Genomic DNA, 18,811 nt, shown 5'->3' with positions numbered 1-18,811 from the left:
TTTGTACATAGCACAGTGGCAGCAGTGTGGGCATCTGTGGTGGAGGAAGGGAATGTTGAAGATGGTGGATGGGGTGCCAATAAAGTGGGCTGCTTTGTCCTCGATAGCGTTGAGCTTCGAGAGTGTTGTGGGGCTGCACTCATCAAAGCAAGTGGAGAGTATTCACTCTCCTGACTTGCATCTTGTAAATGGTGGACAGGCTTTGGGGAGTCAGGAAGTGAGTTACTCACAGCAGAATTCCCAGCCTATGACTTGCTTCTGAAGCCACAGTATTTATATGGCTGGTTCAGTTTCTGGTGACGAGTCACCCCCAGGATGTTGATAGTGGGTGATTCTGTGATGGCAATGTCATTGAATATCATGGAGGAGATGGTTAGATTCCCCCTAATTGGAAATGTTCGTTGCCTGACACTTGTTACTTGCCACTTACTATCCCAAGTCTGAATGTCGTCCACGTCTTGTTGCATATGGACATTGACTCCTTCAGTATCTGAGGAGTTGCGAATGGTACTGAACATTGCACAGTCATCAATGAAGGTCCTCCTTTCTGATCTTAAGATAGAGGGAAGGTCAATGATGTCACAGTTGAAGATAGTTGGGCCTTGGGTACTGCCCTGAGGAACACCTGCAGCAATGTCCTGGGAGTGAAATGATTGATCTCCAAAAGCACAACCTTTGTGCCAGGTATGACTCGAATCTGTAGAGAGATTTTCCTCTGGTTTGCATTAACTTTCATTTTGCCATGGCTCCTTGATACTACATTTGGCCAAATGCGGTCAGTTTTATCTCACTTCCTTGAATCAAGGCTGGAATGAGGTCAGGAGCTGAGTGGTCCTGCTGGGACCTAAACTGAGCTTCACTGAGTAGGTCACTTCTGAGTAAGTGTCGTTTGATAGCACTGTTGATGACACGTTCCATCACTTGGAGTGAATTGAATTGGCTGAAGATGACATCTGTGATACTGGGGACCTCGGGAAGAGGTTGAGATGGGCCATCCACTCAGCACTTCTGGCTAAACATGTTTACAAATGGTCCAACCCTTTTGTAAAAGGCGTGTCGTGCCCCCTTCTTCTCTCTCTCTCTCTCTTCCCCCTTCCCCCCCCCCCGCCGCCGCCGAAACCATTTAGGTGAACTTTGGCTGATGTGATTAACTATTGAATATTATATTTAATAAACATGAAAAAGAAAGCAATGATGTCTAAATTGTAAGAGTACTGCAATTCAGTTTGAATTTGGGTCATCTAATAATGGCCTGAGATATCTTGAGGTTAAATTTTGTTAATTTGATTTACATGTAACTATTTAAAGTTCAACTTGCACTTGGGGAGTTAATTATCACTATTACAATTTATAATACTTAATTCTTGGGTTTTATGTATAGATGTGTTTGAAGACTTCATCTCTCCAACGACAGCAGCTCAGACATTATTGTACACGGCCTGCAGTAAGAGAAAAGAAGTGAGTGCTTTGCTGTGATTTTTAGATGTTACTATTAGTCAAGTTTTTAATCTACTGTTTATAAATGTCCAAGCAAAACAATTTAAAAATATTACTGTGGAGCTTTTTTTGCTGGCATAGGTCTTGGCCATGGATTGTGTGCACAGAATGTTGTGCTGTTTTCTCAGTGCTGCAGCTGAAAACTGTTGGTCATGGGGGAACTTGCGATGATAATATGATCGTGCAGAGTTGCAAGGTCATCTCAATAGTGTTCAGTCTCTAATTCAATCGACTAAGGAGTCATGAGCATCAGTATACTCGTAATTGTGTGCTCAGGTGATATGCATGGGCCTGTTCACTTTTTTGGCTTTGCTGCACGTGCAAGGGGCTGTCCGACATGCCTTCAGTGCAGGAACTTCAGACGAAACATTGGTAACCACCTAAATGTCTTGTTGGCCTTGCAGGCATTTTGCATGTTCAGTAACAGGCTTTGTGATGGTGAATTACCAGAACAACTGTTTCCAAAAATTAAATAGATATAAAAATTAAAATGGTATGTAACTTAATTTTGTTAAACTTGTGAAAGGGATTAGGACATGGGCAGCGAAAGGTATTTCCCATTCGTACATTTTTCTCTTTCAGTTTTAAGAGTAATATTTGACATTTTGATGCTTTAAATTGTGAGCAAATGATTTTGCTGTAAATTAATTTATTCAGTTTCAAGTCAATATATTTGAGAGAATTGTACAAACATTAGATTGAAAACATGAATTCCAAAGGAAGAGCTGGGAAATCCGATGAGAATTGATAGTTCCAGTGCAGAGCCAACACTGGGTAAATGGGTTGAATTATTGTCTCTTATACTTTTAGAATTGTATTGTCTAATGCAGGGTGGTGAAGGACAATCAGGTAATGCTGAGGGGGATTTGAACCCTGGAGTTCTGTGATCCTGTCATTGAATTTTTGACCAACTGAAAGTATTGTCGATTGTTGGACTATTGCACTAACCATGGCATAGCTGTAGGTTTGGAAATGGTTGCAAATGCATATCTTGGAAGAAGTGTTTGTCTTTAAAGTTTTCTGTTTCTGCTTTATTGTGTGAATGGATTAAATGTATGCATTTGTTTACCTAATTACCACTTTTGTGCGCTGCAATATCATGAACAATAACGAAGACTTATAATCCTCACAGATTCTTTTTTTTTCAGGTGCTGCAAAAAACAATGGGATTCTGTTACCAAATACTCACTGAGCCAACTGTTGATCCTAGGAAGAAAGATGGAGCTTTGCACATGATTGGCTCCCTTGCTGAAGTACTATTGAAGGTGATTATACATTAGATAACCTGCTTAATTGCATATTTGCACTGTGTTGTCTCTTCCCTGATGGAGAATGGACTTCAGTATTCAACATTAGAAATGTGAGATTGCATTTTGCAGTATATTCTAACTCCAAACTTTGCAGGGGAATAGGTTAGTACCTGTGGTCACCTCCGTGGTCACAGATTAAATGATCTCGGCTAATGCTCTGTGGGGAAGGGGCAAGTTAATATCAGATGTTTGTCCATTCGTTTTGGTGAAGTTGACTTATAACCTTCTGGAAGGGGAGACTCTGTTGATAGCAGTTGTTGGGTTGCTAAAGAGACAGTTGGAGAGGAGTACACAATTCATATGATATAGATTCACAAAAAAATTTCCTTTTTTCATGCTTTTACATAGTTGATCTATGTGCGGTCTCAATTTTAAATCTGTTGAACCAGCTATTTTTGTTCCTGTAACAGAAAAAGATCTACAAGGATCAGATGGAATTCATGTTGCAGAACCATGTCTTTCCACTGTTCAGCAGCGAGCTGGGCTACATGAGAGCAAGGGTGAGTGTGTGTACATATCCAGACTAATATAGGTTTGACCTGTCCCCTCTTGCTTCCATGTAATGCTTCATCAAATTGTTATGGTGAGAAATGACAACGGTGTCGAGCTGAAGCAAACTAGCAATGACAGAGATCTAGTAAGTTAGTGCTTTAGAGAGACTGAAGCAAGCCCAATTGTATTATTGCTGGGTTATCTGCAAATTTTACCAAGATTTTTGGAATGAATCTACATGACTCAATTTTTTGTGAAAGCAGTTGATTTAAGGATACAATATATCCTTTAAGTTGTGGCCCTTAAATATTTCTAAATTAATTGAACATTCAGCGAGATTTTCAATGTGGATTTCCCACACACAGTGCATCACAATGCACTAGCGTGAATCAGAATGAAAAACTTGAGGTGTATTCCCACTGGAGAGGCCGGCAGCTTAGCGCTGAGCGGGCCACTGCGCATGCGTCGGTGCATGCGCAGTATCCCTGTACTGCCAACTGCCCGATTGCTGGCCAGCACAGGAACCCACCATCACTGGCCGTGCAACCCCCATGGTTGCACAGTACCACTGTCCAGCCTACGTGTGTCACCGATCCTGAGTGCAGAGTAGCAACGGGACCCACCAATTGCCCCCAGAGGCTCCGCCCCATTGGCATTACCCAATGCCTCTTGGGGCATTGCCAAGCTGGCAATGCCCAGGGGGGCAGCTCCCCTTACCCCTGGCCCCCTGAGGGGGTCCTCCATGGCCTCCCTTCACTCCAGCAAGGTCGGGCCGCCAACTCCCTATTAGTGGGAGCTGTTGCAAACCCCACTGGAGTGTAATACTGAACAATAGTTTGTGTGTTCAGGGGCTGGCTTGATCAGCAAAGAACATAAAGTATTGTGATGCAAAATCGATCAATGTAGCTTGCGAATGATTTTAATGTAAAGCAGTCTTGAGGAGCAAATTTGTATAAGTCGTACAACAGTTAATTTTTAATAATTTAAAGTGTGGCGAGAGGTAGAGTTCTGAAATCTGCTCAGGAGAACTATGTCTTGGTTAGTTATTTTCCAACCCCCAAGCGAAAGGCATTGCTGAATCAGGTTCTGGGGCCATCTCTTGTGATGTAATCATTCTCTATCAGGACTAATAATCCTAGTATTTGCACTTGAAGATTTGAAAAGCTGAGCCTACCTGACATATGCATGGAGTCTCGTAGCCTTATCATTGATGTATATAGCTAAAGTTGGTTTCCCAGTATAAACAGCTGGCCACACTAACCATAGGTAATGTAAGAGATGGAGACTCATAACACTGGCTGTAAAATCCATTTGATGTTTATCATTTCAGGCTTGTTGGGTCCTTCATTATTTCTGTGAGGTTAAGTTTAAGAATGACCAGAACCTGCAAACTGCACTGGAGCTGACTCGAAGGTGCCTGATTGAAGATAAAGAAATGCCTGTGAAAGTGGAGGCTGCTATAGCACTTCAGGTCCTCATCAGTAACCAGGAGAAAGGTAATAAAAGCCATTTCAGAACTTGAAGATGAAAGTTATACTGAAGGAGGCATTTATCTCTTCTGTTCTATTTGACTTTTGAAAAAGAAATTTCAAAGTGAAATGTTATGAATTACCAATATAGATACAATATCCTTAAACTTGTGGTCCTTAAATATTTCTAAATTAACTGACCATTGAATGAATTTTTTAACTGTGCCAGAAATACTGGTCTGGTTAGCTGAAGTACATGTTTTTTGTCCAGAGTTTTACACTTGCTCTTCACCAAATGAGCTGGACATTGAGATAAAAGCAAAATACTGTGGATGCTGCAATCTGAAACAAAAACAGAAAATGCTGAAAAATGTCATACGGTCTGACAACATCTGTGGGGAGAGAATAGAGCCAATGTTTCGAGTCTAGAAGACTCTGTCAGAGCCGAGAACAAAGAGAATCAGCAGAGATTTATACTGAGGGTGGGGGATGGTGGAATGGGACAAAGGGAATGTAAATGAGGAAACACAAGGCTGCGAAGGTGCTGAAAGTGATCAGAATGCGTGAATGGCAGAACAGAGGTACAGATGGTTATGGGTCTGCCTGGGGATTATGGCAGTAGCCCTGAAGGGGGTGGGGAGGAGGGGCAAGAAGGAGAGCTGGAATGGAGAAGTGGAAAAATGGAAGTAAGAAAAAAGGATGATAGATGAAACAATGAAATTTCAAAAAAATGGAAATGGGGTCAAGGTGGAGGAGAGAGTTCATGCTCTGAAGTTGTTGAACTCACTGTTCAGTCCTATAAAGTGCCCAATTGGAAGATGAGGCGCTGTTCCTCCAGTTTGCGTTGGTGTTCACTTGAGTTCAGCTCCCTGATTGGTTAGCTGATTAAAATTCATAGAATCCCTACAGTGCAGAAGGAGGCTATTCGGCCCTAGCCCCACAACCCCTTGCATTTACCTTAGCTAATCCCTCTGACACTAAGGGGCAATTTAACATAGCCAATCCACCTAACCTGCAAATCTTTGGATTGTGGGAGGAAACCGGAGCACCCGGAGGAAACGCACGCAGACGCGGGGAGGATGTGCAAACTCTGCACAGACAGTGACCCAAGCTGGGAATCGAACCCGGGTTCTTGGTGCTGTGAGGCAGCAGTGCTAACTACTGTACCACCATGCTGCCCCTAAAATTGCTCCCTAAGTGCTTGGGAAATCCTGTAACTGTAGGCCATTGTGATGCCGAGAATGTTCCCTAATCGTATAGTTTGGAACGTGCAGATTGCCAGACATTACGTTGTTAGAGAATATTGAGGCTTTATGAAGAGATTAAGTCCTGCTGACGAGAGAGAAATTGTCAACAGTAGCATTAGTCAGCTGCATTATATACTAGGTTGTTTAAAGAGTTGAAACCAGCTTGCCTATTTTTCCTTTAATCTAGTGAGTCTATGTGGCAAAGGGGAAGCGGAACAAATAATGGAAATGTCTTAAGTCTTTAACCTCTTGAGTGGAACAGATCATTCTGAGAAAAACTAAATTGTACATTTGTTTTCCTTTATAGCCAAGGAGTACATAAAGCCTTTTATTCGACCTGTGATGCAAGCCTTGCTACATATTGTGAGAGAGACTGAAAATGATGACTTAACTAATGTGATTCAGAAAATGATTTGTGAATATAGTGAAGAAGTGACTCCCATCGCAGTGGAGATGACTCAGCATTTGGTAAATAGTTCGATTGTTATGTTAAATTATCTTGCAGATGAAATAATACTATTGTGTCTATGACTTTCGCATAATTCCTGATAACTCTACCTCTGCTGCATATTACATCTCCTTCTGTGCATGACTGCATGTTTGACTCACTATTTGTTCTGTACAATTGGACCATTGATTATTTCAGTTGTGATAACACTAAACTAATAAACAGCATATTCCCTAAATTGATGTAAAGGAATTTGTAGTCAGATTGGAGTCTTTGCTTTTATTCTAGGCAATGACCTTTAATCAAGTCATACAGACAGGCCCGGATGAAGAGGGCAGTGATGATAAGGCAGTTACAGCAATGGGAATTCTTAATACTATTGATACGCTCCTTAGTGTTGTGGAAGATCACAAGGAGGTTAGTTTTTCAGATTGATTTCTATTTTTAAACCTCTAACGTTTGTTAGTTTACTGGATTGTTCATATCGTATTAACTCTTTGAAGAGTTTTGCACCTTGATGTAGTTTTGTTGGTTTTGAAATCTATTACTAAACCTAGCTAATAGGACTTCAAACTTTTACCTTCTACTTTAGATCACACAGCAGCTAGAAGGCATCTGTTTGCAGGTTATTGGAACAGTTTTGCAGCAGCATGTGTTGGGTATGTAATGTCTTGTTTCATCAATGGTAGCATAGTTCGATTGTGCATTAGTGAAATATTGATTCCTTGCTGTTCTGTTTCAGAATTTTATGAGGAAATCTTGTCTTTGGCACATAGTCTGACTTGTCAGCAAGTCTCACTACAGATGTGGCAGCTCTTGCCCCTAGTGTTTGAGGTCTTCCAACAAGATGGTTTTGACTATTATACTGGTAAGAAAGAGACACCGTTCAAATCTGTAATGCATACAAGACATCAGGAGCCTTCCAAAGTAAATTTGATAAAAATGAAGTGTGAATAGCCAATAGCTATGAATATATCGATGCAATTATCATGAGTTGAAGTAAGAACGTCCAATAATTTGGAACAGTTGTCCTCAAGTCAACGGAGTTAAGTTCACAATCCCATTGTCAATTGTTCTTGCCTACTTGCGTTTGCAAGTTCTTGATCATGATGTTCAATTACAAAGGCTTGCCACGTGGAATTGTGTGTGTGTGTGTTGTTAGCTGATTGTAACCATGGAGAAGTTTACAGCCTTAATAGTCTTACCCGGATGAAGTTACATAACCAGCTTAGGCAAACCTATCCTTGAGGTTACTGGTGTTCGTTGATTGTTGCCCTAAACTTCACAGAAAAAGGCGATCACATCATCAGCCCCTTGTTTGTGTTCTCGGTTTTTCTTTGGTAGGATTGCTAGAACTGGCGCAAAATCAGGCAGGTTTCTTCTGGTAAATGTCAAGTCGTCTCTTCTGGAAAGTATATATATATATGTGAAAATTAGGGCAAAGGTAGACTGGCTGTAATACAGCCTGCTGTCATGAAGACATTTGGAATGCAAGTTAGCTGCGATATTGTATCTCAGCTTAATCCAAGTTTAACATGTTGAAAGGGGAAATAATTTGGGGAATGAGAAGCCCATTACCAGTGTAAGTGAATGTAATAAAGATGTTTTAAGTATTAGATATTAAAAATAGCTAGTTTTAGCATTTGATAAGGTGCTGCATCAAAGATTATTGTGTGAAATAAAAGCTCATGATGAAGGGGCTAGCATATTTGTATGGATAGAATATTGGCTAACTAAGGCATAGGCATAAATGGGTCTTTTTCTAGTTGACAAGATGTAATGAGTGGTGTGCCACAGGACTCAGTGCTGGGGCCTCAACTTTTTACAATTCATATAAGTGGCTTGGTTGAAGGGACTAAAGCAATGGTAGTGAAATTTATTGACAACACAAAGATGGGTGGGAAAGTAAATTGTGAAGAGGTTGTAAAAAGGCTTCAAAGATAGGTTAAGTGAGTGAGAAAATGTGAACTGGTCCATTTTGGCAGGAAGAATTAAAGAAACACTACCTAAATGGGGAAAGATTGCAGAGCTCTTAAGGTGTAGAGGGACCTGGGTTCCTCGTGCACGAATCACAAAAAACGCATATACAGTTACAGCAAGTAATTGGGAAAGCTAATAGAATGTTTAGTTTATTGTGAGGGGAATTGATTACAAGAGTAGGGGTGTTATGCTTCAGTTGTTCAGGGCACTGGTGAGACCACATCTGGAGTATTGTGTTTAGTATAAGTTCATTTATTTAAGGAAAGATGTAAATGTGTTGATAGCTGTTCAGAGAAGATTTACTGGATTAATACCTGGAATCAACAGATTGTCTTATGAGGAAAGGTTCAAAGAATCCTACAGTGCAGAAGGAGGCCATTCGGCCCATCGAGTCTGCACTGACCACAATCCCACCCAGGCCCTATCCCCATAACCCCATGCATTTATCCTAGCTAGTCCCCCTGACACTAAGGGGCAATTTTGCAGGGCAATCCACCTAACACACACATCTTTGGACTGTGGGAGAAAACTGGAGCACCCGGAGGAAACCCACACAGACACGGGGAGAATGTGCAAACTCCACACAGACAGTGACCCAAGCTGGGAATCGAACCTGGGTCCCTGGTGCTGTGACAGGTTAAGCTTGTATTCGTTAGAATTTAGAAGAGTAACAAGTGACTTGATTGAAATGTATAAGATTCTGAGGGGTCCTGACAGAGTGGATGTGGGGAGGATTTTTCCTCTTGTGGTAGAATCTAGAACTGGAGTCACTGTTTAAAAATGAGTTGTTTATTTAAGACGGATGAGAATTCTTTTTCTCAGGGCTGAGAGTCTTTGGAAATCTCTTCCTCAAAAGCCGATGGAAGCAGAGTCTTCGCATGTTTTTTAGACAGAGCTCGATAAATTCTTGTTTAACAAGGGGGTGAAAGGTTATGGCAGATGGGCAGGAATGTGGGGTTGAGGGTTACAGTCAGATCAGCCATGATCATCTCAAATGGTGGAGCAGGTTTTAAGGGCTAAGTGGTCTACTGCTCCAATTCTAAGTTGCGTTTAATTTAGAAGTCGCTGCATTATCTTGCGATCTTTCGTTACTGTGGTTTTTTTACTTGTCTGTGTAGCACGCTACCAGGTCAAGTGGGATGTTTGCTTGCAGCTTTTTAGAGTTATTAAGTGAAATAATCCTACAAGCATGCTTCTCTCTTGTTACAAGATACTTGAGTTGCTTGGGGAAGGGAATAGAATTAAAAGGCGAAACTATTGTCCAGTGCATTCTGTTTCATACTCGAGTACTTTCCTAATCTGTCTTGAAATTCTATGACTGCAAAAATAATATCATTCAGGATAGTTGTGAAGTACAAACTTCTAGTTTCTTGATTCGAGCATAACTCTAAAATTTTAGAATTCTGCTTTTTCTTTAACTTACAAGTAGGAAATGAAAATATGAATTCAAATAATGTCAAATGCATTATTAACTTTCAAAAACTGATCAAACCTCTGCATTTGTAGAATTTTCTGTTTGATTTTTAAGGAAATGAAAAAACTCATGACCTTAAATTTGGTTGTTCAAAGCTTTTTTTAAATTTGCAGATATGATGCCTCTCTTGCATAATTATATAACAGTGGACACAGATACACTATTGTCTGACACCAAATACTTAGAAATGATTTACAGTATGTGTAAAAAGGTGAGTCACTTTATCATACATTGTAATTGTGTAATGCTTTTTCCTGCCATAGAAACACACACAATTTACAACATGGAAACATATCATTAAGTACAAATAGTCCATGACAGTGTTTACTTTGCATGTGAACAAATAGGTTGAATCGCAATGCACTGTTACCATATCTCTTCATCCCTTTTCCTTCATCCACCCATCTAATTTTTATATGTTAATGGGGTCTGAATGTTGCTGACAGAACTATCATTTATTACCCAGTCATTATTGCATTTGAGGAGGTAATGATGAATTGTCGTCTTGAACCTCTGCTATCTTTGTAGTAAAGGTACATCCCCATAGCTGTTAAAAGAGGCAGTTGCAGGATTTTGTCCCAGCAATAGTAAAAGAACAGTGATACTGTTCGAGGTCAAAATGATGACTGACTTGCACGTTTTTTCATGTATCTGTGTCCCTTGTTCTAGGTGGTAGAAGTTGTAGTTTGGAAGGTTGAGGAAAAAGGCTGGGCAAGTTGTTACAGTGCATCTTATAAATAATACATACTGCAGCTACTGTGTGCAGGTTGTGGAGAGAGTGAAAATTTTAAGGCGGTGGATGTGGTACTGATCAAACAGGCTGCTATGCTTGGATGATGTTGAGCTCCAAGAGTGTTGTTAAAATCACACTTATCCAGGTAAATGGAGAATATTTTAACACACTCCTGACTTGTGCCTTGTTGGTGGTGGACAGGCTTTAGGAGTCAAGTGGTGAGTTACTCATTGCACGATTCTCAGCCTCTGACTTGCTCAGATAACCACAGTATTTATAGTTTCTGAAGACCCGTATGGCGATGACAAGGGGTTGAGGTAATTGTCCTCCAGCAGCCGCGCACCCCAACTACTACTTTGTGCTCTGTATGATTCCAAACAGTGGAGAGTTTTCACACTGATTCCCTTTGCTTCAGTTTTGCTAGAACTCAATGAGTTGATATGTTTGGATGAAATGAGGAGGAAAATCATTTTTTAAAAAATCCACGTGTGGAAAATCTAGCTGCTTATTAATGTGATATGGTAGAATTAAAAACTGCAGTAACTACCATTCAATCTTGAGACTTGATTGTAGGATGTCTGTCCTGCATTAGCCTGAACCTAATCAGGTGCTCGCCTGTGCATTTTATAGATTGGAAGGGGGAACTGGAGGAAGAATAATGGCCACCCGGGAGGGAAACGGTGGTTGGTGAGACTGAAGATGAATGAAAAGCCATCTTAGAGTTCAGGGAGTTGGGGGTGTCCGAAATGGAGAGGGACAGCAGGGCTAAGCATTTAGTTAGAAGTCTGATCGTTCTGGGCTCTTATTCAGTTCTTCTTAGCTCTACCATACTGCTAGACTAAGTTGGGAGAACTTTTTACTCAGTCAAATGCTGTCTTGATGGCAACGGCAATTGCTACCTATTCACCTCTTGAATTCTGCTCTTTTGTCTGTTTGGACTGAGGCTGTAATTAGGCTTGGAGCTAAGTGGTCCTGGCAGAATCCAAAATGAGCTTCAGCAAGCAGGTTATTGCTGTGTAATAGCACTGTCACACCACCTCCCATCACTTTGCTGTTGACCGAGAGTAGATGCTATTGATGTAGCTTCACTGGAACATCTAGCTTTGAATGCAGTTAGTTCAGGAGTACAAGTCCTCATTACTGCTGCTGGGATGTTGTTAGGGCCATAGCCTTTGTGGTATCCAGTGCTTTGAGCTAATTCTTTATGCTGGATGAGGAGGGAAGGATCGAATATTGCTAGTGTGTGAATATCGCCAAATGTGAGCACATTTTGTTGAGATTGCTTGTGGACTGCGTGAGGCCGTTGGCTGGGCAAGTCTACTAACTTGATGGCTGGCAGCTGAATTCCAGAAAATGCAGTTCACAAGCATTGTGCAGTGGTACAATGGTGCAGTTTTAGTTAATCCTTTCCCCTTGCTGAAGGCACAAACTTTAAGATAGCCAATGCATTAAAATATTTTTAGGTTATATAACAATAACACATCATAGCGTCAGGTTTTTTTCTTTGAACTGTCTTCAGTAAAATTTTACATGGAAGATTCATCCTCTTCCAAAGCCTGTACATTTCAGATTAGCAAGTTAATTCAGCAATCTTAAAGCAATGCTTGGATAAAACCTGAATGGCCCAGTATTTCTCTGAGCAAGTTCTGCAAATCAATAAATTCCCAAGTTCAACCAATGTACTATATTTAACTATTTGAAGTCAGTTGGGTTTCAGTGTCTCCAAGCTTGAGTGAGAAATGTTCCCCATCTTGATCATTGTCTCACATCAACTTCCAGGCCAAGCCTGCCCTGGGCTAACTTTTTCCCCTCCACATTGATCCCAGGCCCCCTGTAGGCAGTGGCTAGTGAAAGCTCCCTTTCAGACTGTTGTGCGTGTTCCCTCGGCTTGAAGACTTTCCTTTCAGGCCAGTGTGAGAGTTTAGGGCCGGGGGAATGTTTGGCTGAACATTTATGTGCCAAATATTCTTGGTAAAGAGCGCAGGTAGCAGTCCTTTCCTCTCCTGACGTCCTGATAACTGTATTCTCTAAAGCTGCTTCACTTTATTGACCAGCAAGTAAAGTTGAATACACTTACGCTTTTGAAAATTAGCAAAAACAATTGCGTTGACAGAAAACAAACTTTTAATTTAATTTTAGCACATCTTGCAATATGAATCTTAGAACTATAGCTTAAATTAATTTGGAGATTGTGGCTGCCAAATGTTTGAAGCAATCAGTTAGTGATTCAAAGTTCTTATGAATGGACAGTAATTTGTATCTAGCAAGGGCTTTAATGTGATAAAACATCTGAAGGTGCTTCCCAGGAAAGTTATAAAACAAAGTATGACACTGAAACGAAGGAGATAATTGGTTAGGTGACCAAAGTTTATTAGTGTCACAAGTAGGCTTACATTAACACTGCAGTGAAACTACTGTGGAAATCACCTAGTTGCCACACTCCATCGCCTGTTCGGGTACACTGAGGGAGACTTTAGCATGGCCAAAGCACCTAACCAGCACGTCCTTCGGACTATGGGAGGAAACCAGAGCACCTAGAGGAAACCCACGAGAGAACGTGCAAACTTCGCACAGACAGTGGCCCAAGCTGGGAATCGAACCCAGGTCCCTGACGCTGTGAGGCAACGGTGCTACTGCTAACCACTGCCTCGCTTCATTAAAGTATAGGTTTTAAAGTTTAAAAGGAGGAAAGAGAGGTTTGGGGAGTGAATTCCTGAGCTAGGGACCTTGGTAGCTGAAGACATGGCTAACAGTGGTGGAGTGATTAAAATCTGGGATGCGAAAGAGGCTGAAATTTAAGGAGCGGAGATATCTATGAGGGTTGTGGAGCTGGTGAAGATTATAGAAATAGGGGTGGGGGAGACTGGATTTTAAAACAAGGATGAGAATTTTAAAGTGGAGATGTTACTTAACCAGAAGTCAGTGTAGGTCAGGAGTATAGATCAGCTGGATTTGATTTGGTTATGGATAGAGGCAGAAAGTTTTGGATGACCTCAAGCTTACAGAGGATAGAATTTGGGAAATCAGCCAGGAGTCCGTTGGAACAGTCAAGTCTATAGGTAACAAAGGTGTAGATGAGGGTTTCAACAACACCGGTGCTTAGGCAGAGGTGGTGATGGGCACTGTTACAGAGGTGGAAATAAGTGATCTTACTGATGTGTACTTAAAAGCTTGTCTTGGGGTCAGAACAGTTTGGCTCAGCCTCCGAGAGGGGTGAAGTTGGTGGCTGGGGAATGAAGTTTGTCGTGGGGATTGGAAAAAAATGGCAATAGTAGTTTCAATATTTAATTGGGGGAAATTTCTGTGCATCCAGTACTGGTTGTCAAACAAGCAGTATGGGAGTATTGAGACAATGGAGGGATTGAGAGAGGTGATGGTTGAGGTAGAGCTGGGTGTCATCGTATGTGTGAAAACTGATATGTTTCAAATATAATTCAAGGAAAACCTCATTACGGTTGCCATGTATAATACCTGCCTTGGGTACAAGAGTATGTTCGAATGTCGAAGCTGAGCAACAAAGTAAATCAAATTCAGCGTGTGGCTTGGAGTTACGTACCTCCATGAACATAATTGGGAAGTTTGATCCAACAATGCTCCCACTGGCCCATTTTGCCCATGTCAAGTTACACTCAAGTATCCTCCCAGTCTCATTAGACTACGACAGAATTTAAAATAAGCATAAATTGGGGTAAACAACTGGAGTCCAAGCTAAGCCCCAACCCCACACTGTTTATTTCTTTAATTATGGCATTTCTGGATTTTGGAATTACGTTCGAATGCCTAATCACAAGTGTGTGAACCAATTAAGGTTAACGTGCAGGTTCAGTCGGCTGTTAGAAAGGCAATGCAATGTTAGCATTCCTGTCGAGGGGGCTAGAATACAGGAGCAGGGATGTACTTCTGAGGCTGTATAAGGCTCTGGTCAGACCCCATTTGGAGTATTGTGAGCAGTTTTGGGCCCCATATCTAAGGAAGGATGTGCTGGCCTTGGAAAGGGTCCAGTTACAGTGTATCTTTAAATTTCAACTCTGAGAAACCTTGGCTCCTACTGTTCTCTCCTTCCAAACCAATTTTAAATTCAATTTGCTCGCTTTGCCGAATCCACTGCTCTTAATCTTGTACATTGTAAGTAGTGAATTTCACCGCACCCCCACCATGTTTGTAGCTTCTGTTTTCCCTTTAGTTAGATAATTGGTATCATTTTTAATTGACTTTTTTCATTCCTTCCATAAATGTTTAACTAGCCTGTATACCTGGAGTGGCTGTGTTTCCCTTTTTAAAAATGGGTATTATGTTGACTACACTCCAATCCGCAACACACATTCACAATCAATGGAACAATAATAATTCATATTTATCTCGCACCTTTAACATAATGAAACATTAAAGCACTTCACAGGAATATAATGGCCTGGATCTTATGATCCCAATAGCGGTGAACACTGAGCAGTTAGCTGTTACTGGGCACTGCAACAGCACCACAACTTCCAGGAAGTCCACTTAAGCTTGAATCTGAGGGCCTGAAAGGAATCTGAGACCCCATGCTCAGAGTCCTTTCAGGACTCATCATTGATGTCAGGGCTGATTGTCCTGCACTTTCCCATTATTTACACTTGATATATTTATGGTTACACCGAGCTCATGGAGGCCACTCAGGACCCAGACTTTTAAATAAGCAAAAGTGTCAAAACACTCCTGCACCCCTAGCTCCTCAGTCCTGGCTGATTTGATAACTCTGTTTGATGGTCTGTACCCTGGCTCTGATATTTGTTTCTTCAATCAATTGAAGGTCTGGGATTAAAGGTTGATATGAAAACTGATGTGTTGGTTGACTTTGGGGGGAATATATTTTAATGTTATCTTACTCTTTAAGCCTTAGTTATGTAATGCTGCAGATGTTCGTTTCCGATGTAATCACACCAGGATTGATAAGAATGGGATTGAAATTGACCTTGAACAGTAGTGCAAAGTGAAGAATGTTGAATTAGACGGAAATTTGCATTTTTCTTGATTATCTATTCCATCACAATCAGTGAGGAAATAGATATCTGGTAGAGTCTAACATGGGCTACTGTTTAATATTTCCCCATTTTATACTACCGTTGGAAGACCATTTCACTCCTGATATGTTGGGTTTCTAATTGGTTGTGCCACAGAGCAGCTATTTAGCTGCCACCTATTGCCCCCTGAAAGTTGAGTTTCCATTTCTATTTGTCATCAGAGGATATCATTTTTTAGTGGAGGACCATATGTCCTGTAGTTGTAGACCTACTCATGTTCAAAAGGAACTTTCACAAATTCCTGGAGCAAGTTGCCTGGTTGCATCCTTAGCTGAAGAATAGTATGTAGACTAGGATATATAGTGTGGAAGACAAAAATTGGAGATGATTTTGACTGTCCTGAAACTTCAGTGATTTTGCCAGGTCGTAATCATTCTGGTGCCCTTTGATTTTGAAAGCTCATTCTCATTTAGTTTTTCATTCTCATTCTTATTTTTAAACTCATTCTTGAATCTATCACTTCCCTGGTGCCTTTTTAAGCTAATTTATTTCTGTTTTTAGGTATTAACAGGGGATGCAGGAGAAGATGCAGAATGCCATGCAGCTAAGCTGCTAGAAGTGATCATTCTACAGTGCAAAGGGCGTGGTATTGACCAGGTTAGTGAAGTACAATGGAAATTACAGCTTTGGATGTATTTACATAGCTATCCAATGAATTTCACTTCAAACGTTGAAGACCGGTTACTTCTCTGAAGGCTTTTTAAAAATATAACTTATGGTAACCTGTTTCGCTTTAACACTTAATAAACTAATACTTTTGAGCAATATGAATTGAATATGAGCCTTTTGTGGTTATTATGGTGCAGAAGTGCTCTTGAATTTTTATTTAATAACCAAACTGCAAATGGTGGCAAAGTTGTATTAATCCTTAAATGAGGACAGCACCACCTGGAATAGCCATTTTGATTTTTCCAATTGAGAATAAAAAGGTTCAGCTCCCTGATGACTAGTGGGTAAAGGCATTACCTGGTGTGGAATACTTTGCCCCAAGTTCATCTCCTGTGAATTATGTTGGGGCTTTGTTGTTAATGCGGTTGGTTAATCTCCCATTACTACCACAGATGACTGCTGGAGAGACAGGGAGCTGTTCAGTGAAAACATTATCGCACTTGCCTATTACGTCTTCCACAGTCTGAATATCTCTTAACACTTGTTGTCAAGATGTCCGTCTAAAGAGTGACCACTTAAGCAAGCTGCCAAAGTTGTTTGCATATCTGGTTGGGTGGTATGGGAAAGATTTAAACAAAAATTAAACTTGTCTACATGTTCAACTGTAAATAGTCAGTGTAACTTAATATTTTGGCAATTTCCCAAATTTCAATTAATTCACAACGCTAAGAATGATCTGTTTTTCACAATGCCTGTAAACATGGCGTACAGATAATTTGTTGCCCCAATAATGTGCTATTTTGGAACTATGACAGGTTATACGGCATTTTTAAAAATTTTGTTCCTTCTCTTTAAACATACTTCACTGTTGAAGATTGCCCTGTGTATTTTGTTTTGTTCTAGTGTATACCTCTGTTTGTGGAAGCAGCGCTTGAGAGGCTGACCAGAGAAGTCAAGACCAGTGAACTAAGAACTATGTGTCTGCAAGTTGCCATTGCTGCGTTGTACTACAACCCACTCCTGTTACTGAATACCTTGGAAAACCTCCACTTTCCTAACAACACAGAGCCAATCACCACACAGTTTGTTAACCAGTGGCTGAACGATGTAGACTGCTTTTTAGGGTAAGGCTTGCTGAACCACAAAAGAGAAAATAGAATGAGTGTTCAATTTGTTCTCTGTTGAGGCTGTTAAAAGTTATGACAATATTGCAGCATGATGTGCTATTTGAGAGTGAGTTGTCTGTGTGCAGCTTGGTCACAGTGGATTAGAACATTAAATTAGTTTCCTGGAGTGACAAAATATGCTGAGTTCTCAACATGTGCCAAAGCAATCTGGGAATACACTGCTTTTATGTGAAAGGAACAGTTTGCTACAATGACTTTTGTATACTGTTTAGTGGGGCTAGGCATAGGTAGAATGCCACAAATGAAATGTTTTTTGGGGTAAATAAATATCAAGGAACCTGCAGATTGGAACATCTTGTAGATTTGCATTTTTCAAATAACGTGTATTTTCCTTTCCCCATCTCAAACAAGTGCTTATGTAGAGAAATAACTTCAGAGAAACTGCCCGAGGGTCTGATAATGCGTCAAGTGGGAACTTGCATCAAGTCTAATTGTTCAGATTTTGAGATTGGGAGGAGAGTATCTGTGGAGTGGAGGTGGAAGGGAGCAGTGGGAAAGAAGACATTCGGAAGAGTGTTCCAAATAGCAGTGTTGAAGGCTTTGCTGCAAGTAAAACATATAGTAGGCATGCATCAGTCCAAAATCCAAACATCACAAGTTGTGAGACATTAGAGGAGATTTCAAAAACGGGAGGACGTAAAATTGCAGAGGGAGTTGAACATTAACTACACTGGGATCAAGAAGCCAGTGTATCTGGAGCATGGATGATGAGAACTTGACAGGATGAAAAGTGGCACAGTGGTTAGCACTGCTGCCTCAGCGCTACGGACCCCCAAGTTTGATTCTGGCCTCGGGTAACTGTGGAGATTGCACTTTTCCCCCAGTGTCTCCATGAGTTTTGTCCAGGTGCTCCGGTTTCCTCCCACAGTCCAAAGATGTACAAGTTAGGTGGATTGGCCATACTAAATTGTCCCTTGGTGTCCCAAGATATGTAGGTTAGGGGGATTAGCCACAGTAAATGCATAGGGTTATGGGGATAGGGCAGGGGAGTGCGGACCTGGGTAAGATGGTCTTTCGGAAAGCTGGTGCAGACCTGATGGGCTGAATAGCCTTCCTCTGCACTGCAGGGATTGAGAGTGGCAGCCGCCTTGATGACCTAGAACCTGTCTATAGGCGAGTGTTGCCAAATTCACCTATGTAGAAATACATAGTGTGCATGAAAGTTTTAGCAGAAGTGAGATTATTGCAGAAGTGAAGTAGGAAACCTTGGCGGTGGTTTAGCTGAGGGTTTCAAACTTAATTCATGGTTGAGTATACTTTGAAGTTGTGTTTAGTCAGGTTTGACCATGGCGGGGGCGGGGGGCA

At 41.0% G+C, this 18,811-nt stretch overlaps 1 protein-coding gene across 3 annotated transcripts in view; it reads left to right on the top strand.

The window, feature by feature from the left end:
* The window catches only part of ipo7 (importin 7), a 61,665-nt gene that overhangs the window by 34,045 nt on the left and 8,809 nt on the right, over positions 1-18,811 (top strand). For all 3 annotated transcript variants that reach the window (XM_078220707.1, XM_078220706.1, XM_078220705.1), the window contains exons 11-21: positions 1,382-1,458; positions 2,646-2,762; positions 3,218-3,307; positions 4,630-4,795; positions 6,323-6,483; positions 6,752-6,880; positions 7,056-7,122; positions 7,206-7,331; positions 10,031-10,128; positions 16,212-16,307; positions 17,223-17,443. In XM_078220707.1, the coding sequence (XP_078076833.1) occupies positions 1,382-1,458; positions 2,646-2,762; positions 3,218-3,307; positions 4,630-4,795; positions 6,323-6,483; positions 6,752-6,880; positions 7,056-7,122; positions 7,206-7,331; positions 10,031-10,128; positions 16,212-16,307; positions 17,223-17,443 (1,348 nt within the window). The remainder of the gene's footprint in view (positions 1-1,381; positions 1,459-2,645; positions 2,763-3,217; positions 3,308-4,629; positions 4,796-6,322; positions 6,484-6,751; positions 6,881-7,055; positions 7,123-7,205; positions 7,332-10,030; positions 10,129-16,211; positions 16,308-17,222; positions 17,444-18,811) is intronic.

Source organism: Mustelus asterias, chromosome 9 (genome assembly GCF_964213995.1).
Source record: "Mustelus asterias chromosome 9, sMusAst1.hap1.1, whole genome shotgun sequence".
NCBI lineage: Eukaryota > Metazoa > Chordata > Chondrichthyes > Carcharhiniformes > Triakidae > Mustelus > Mustelus asterias.
The sequence above is the reverse complement of the archived record's forward strand: the minus strand, read 5'-3'. Positions and strand labels throughout refer to the sequence as shown.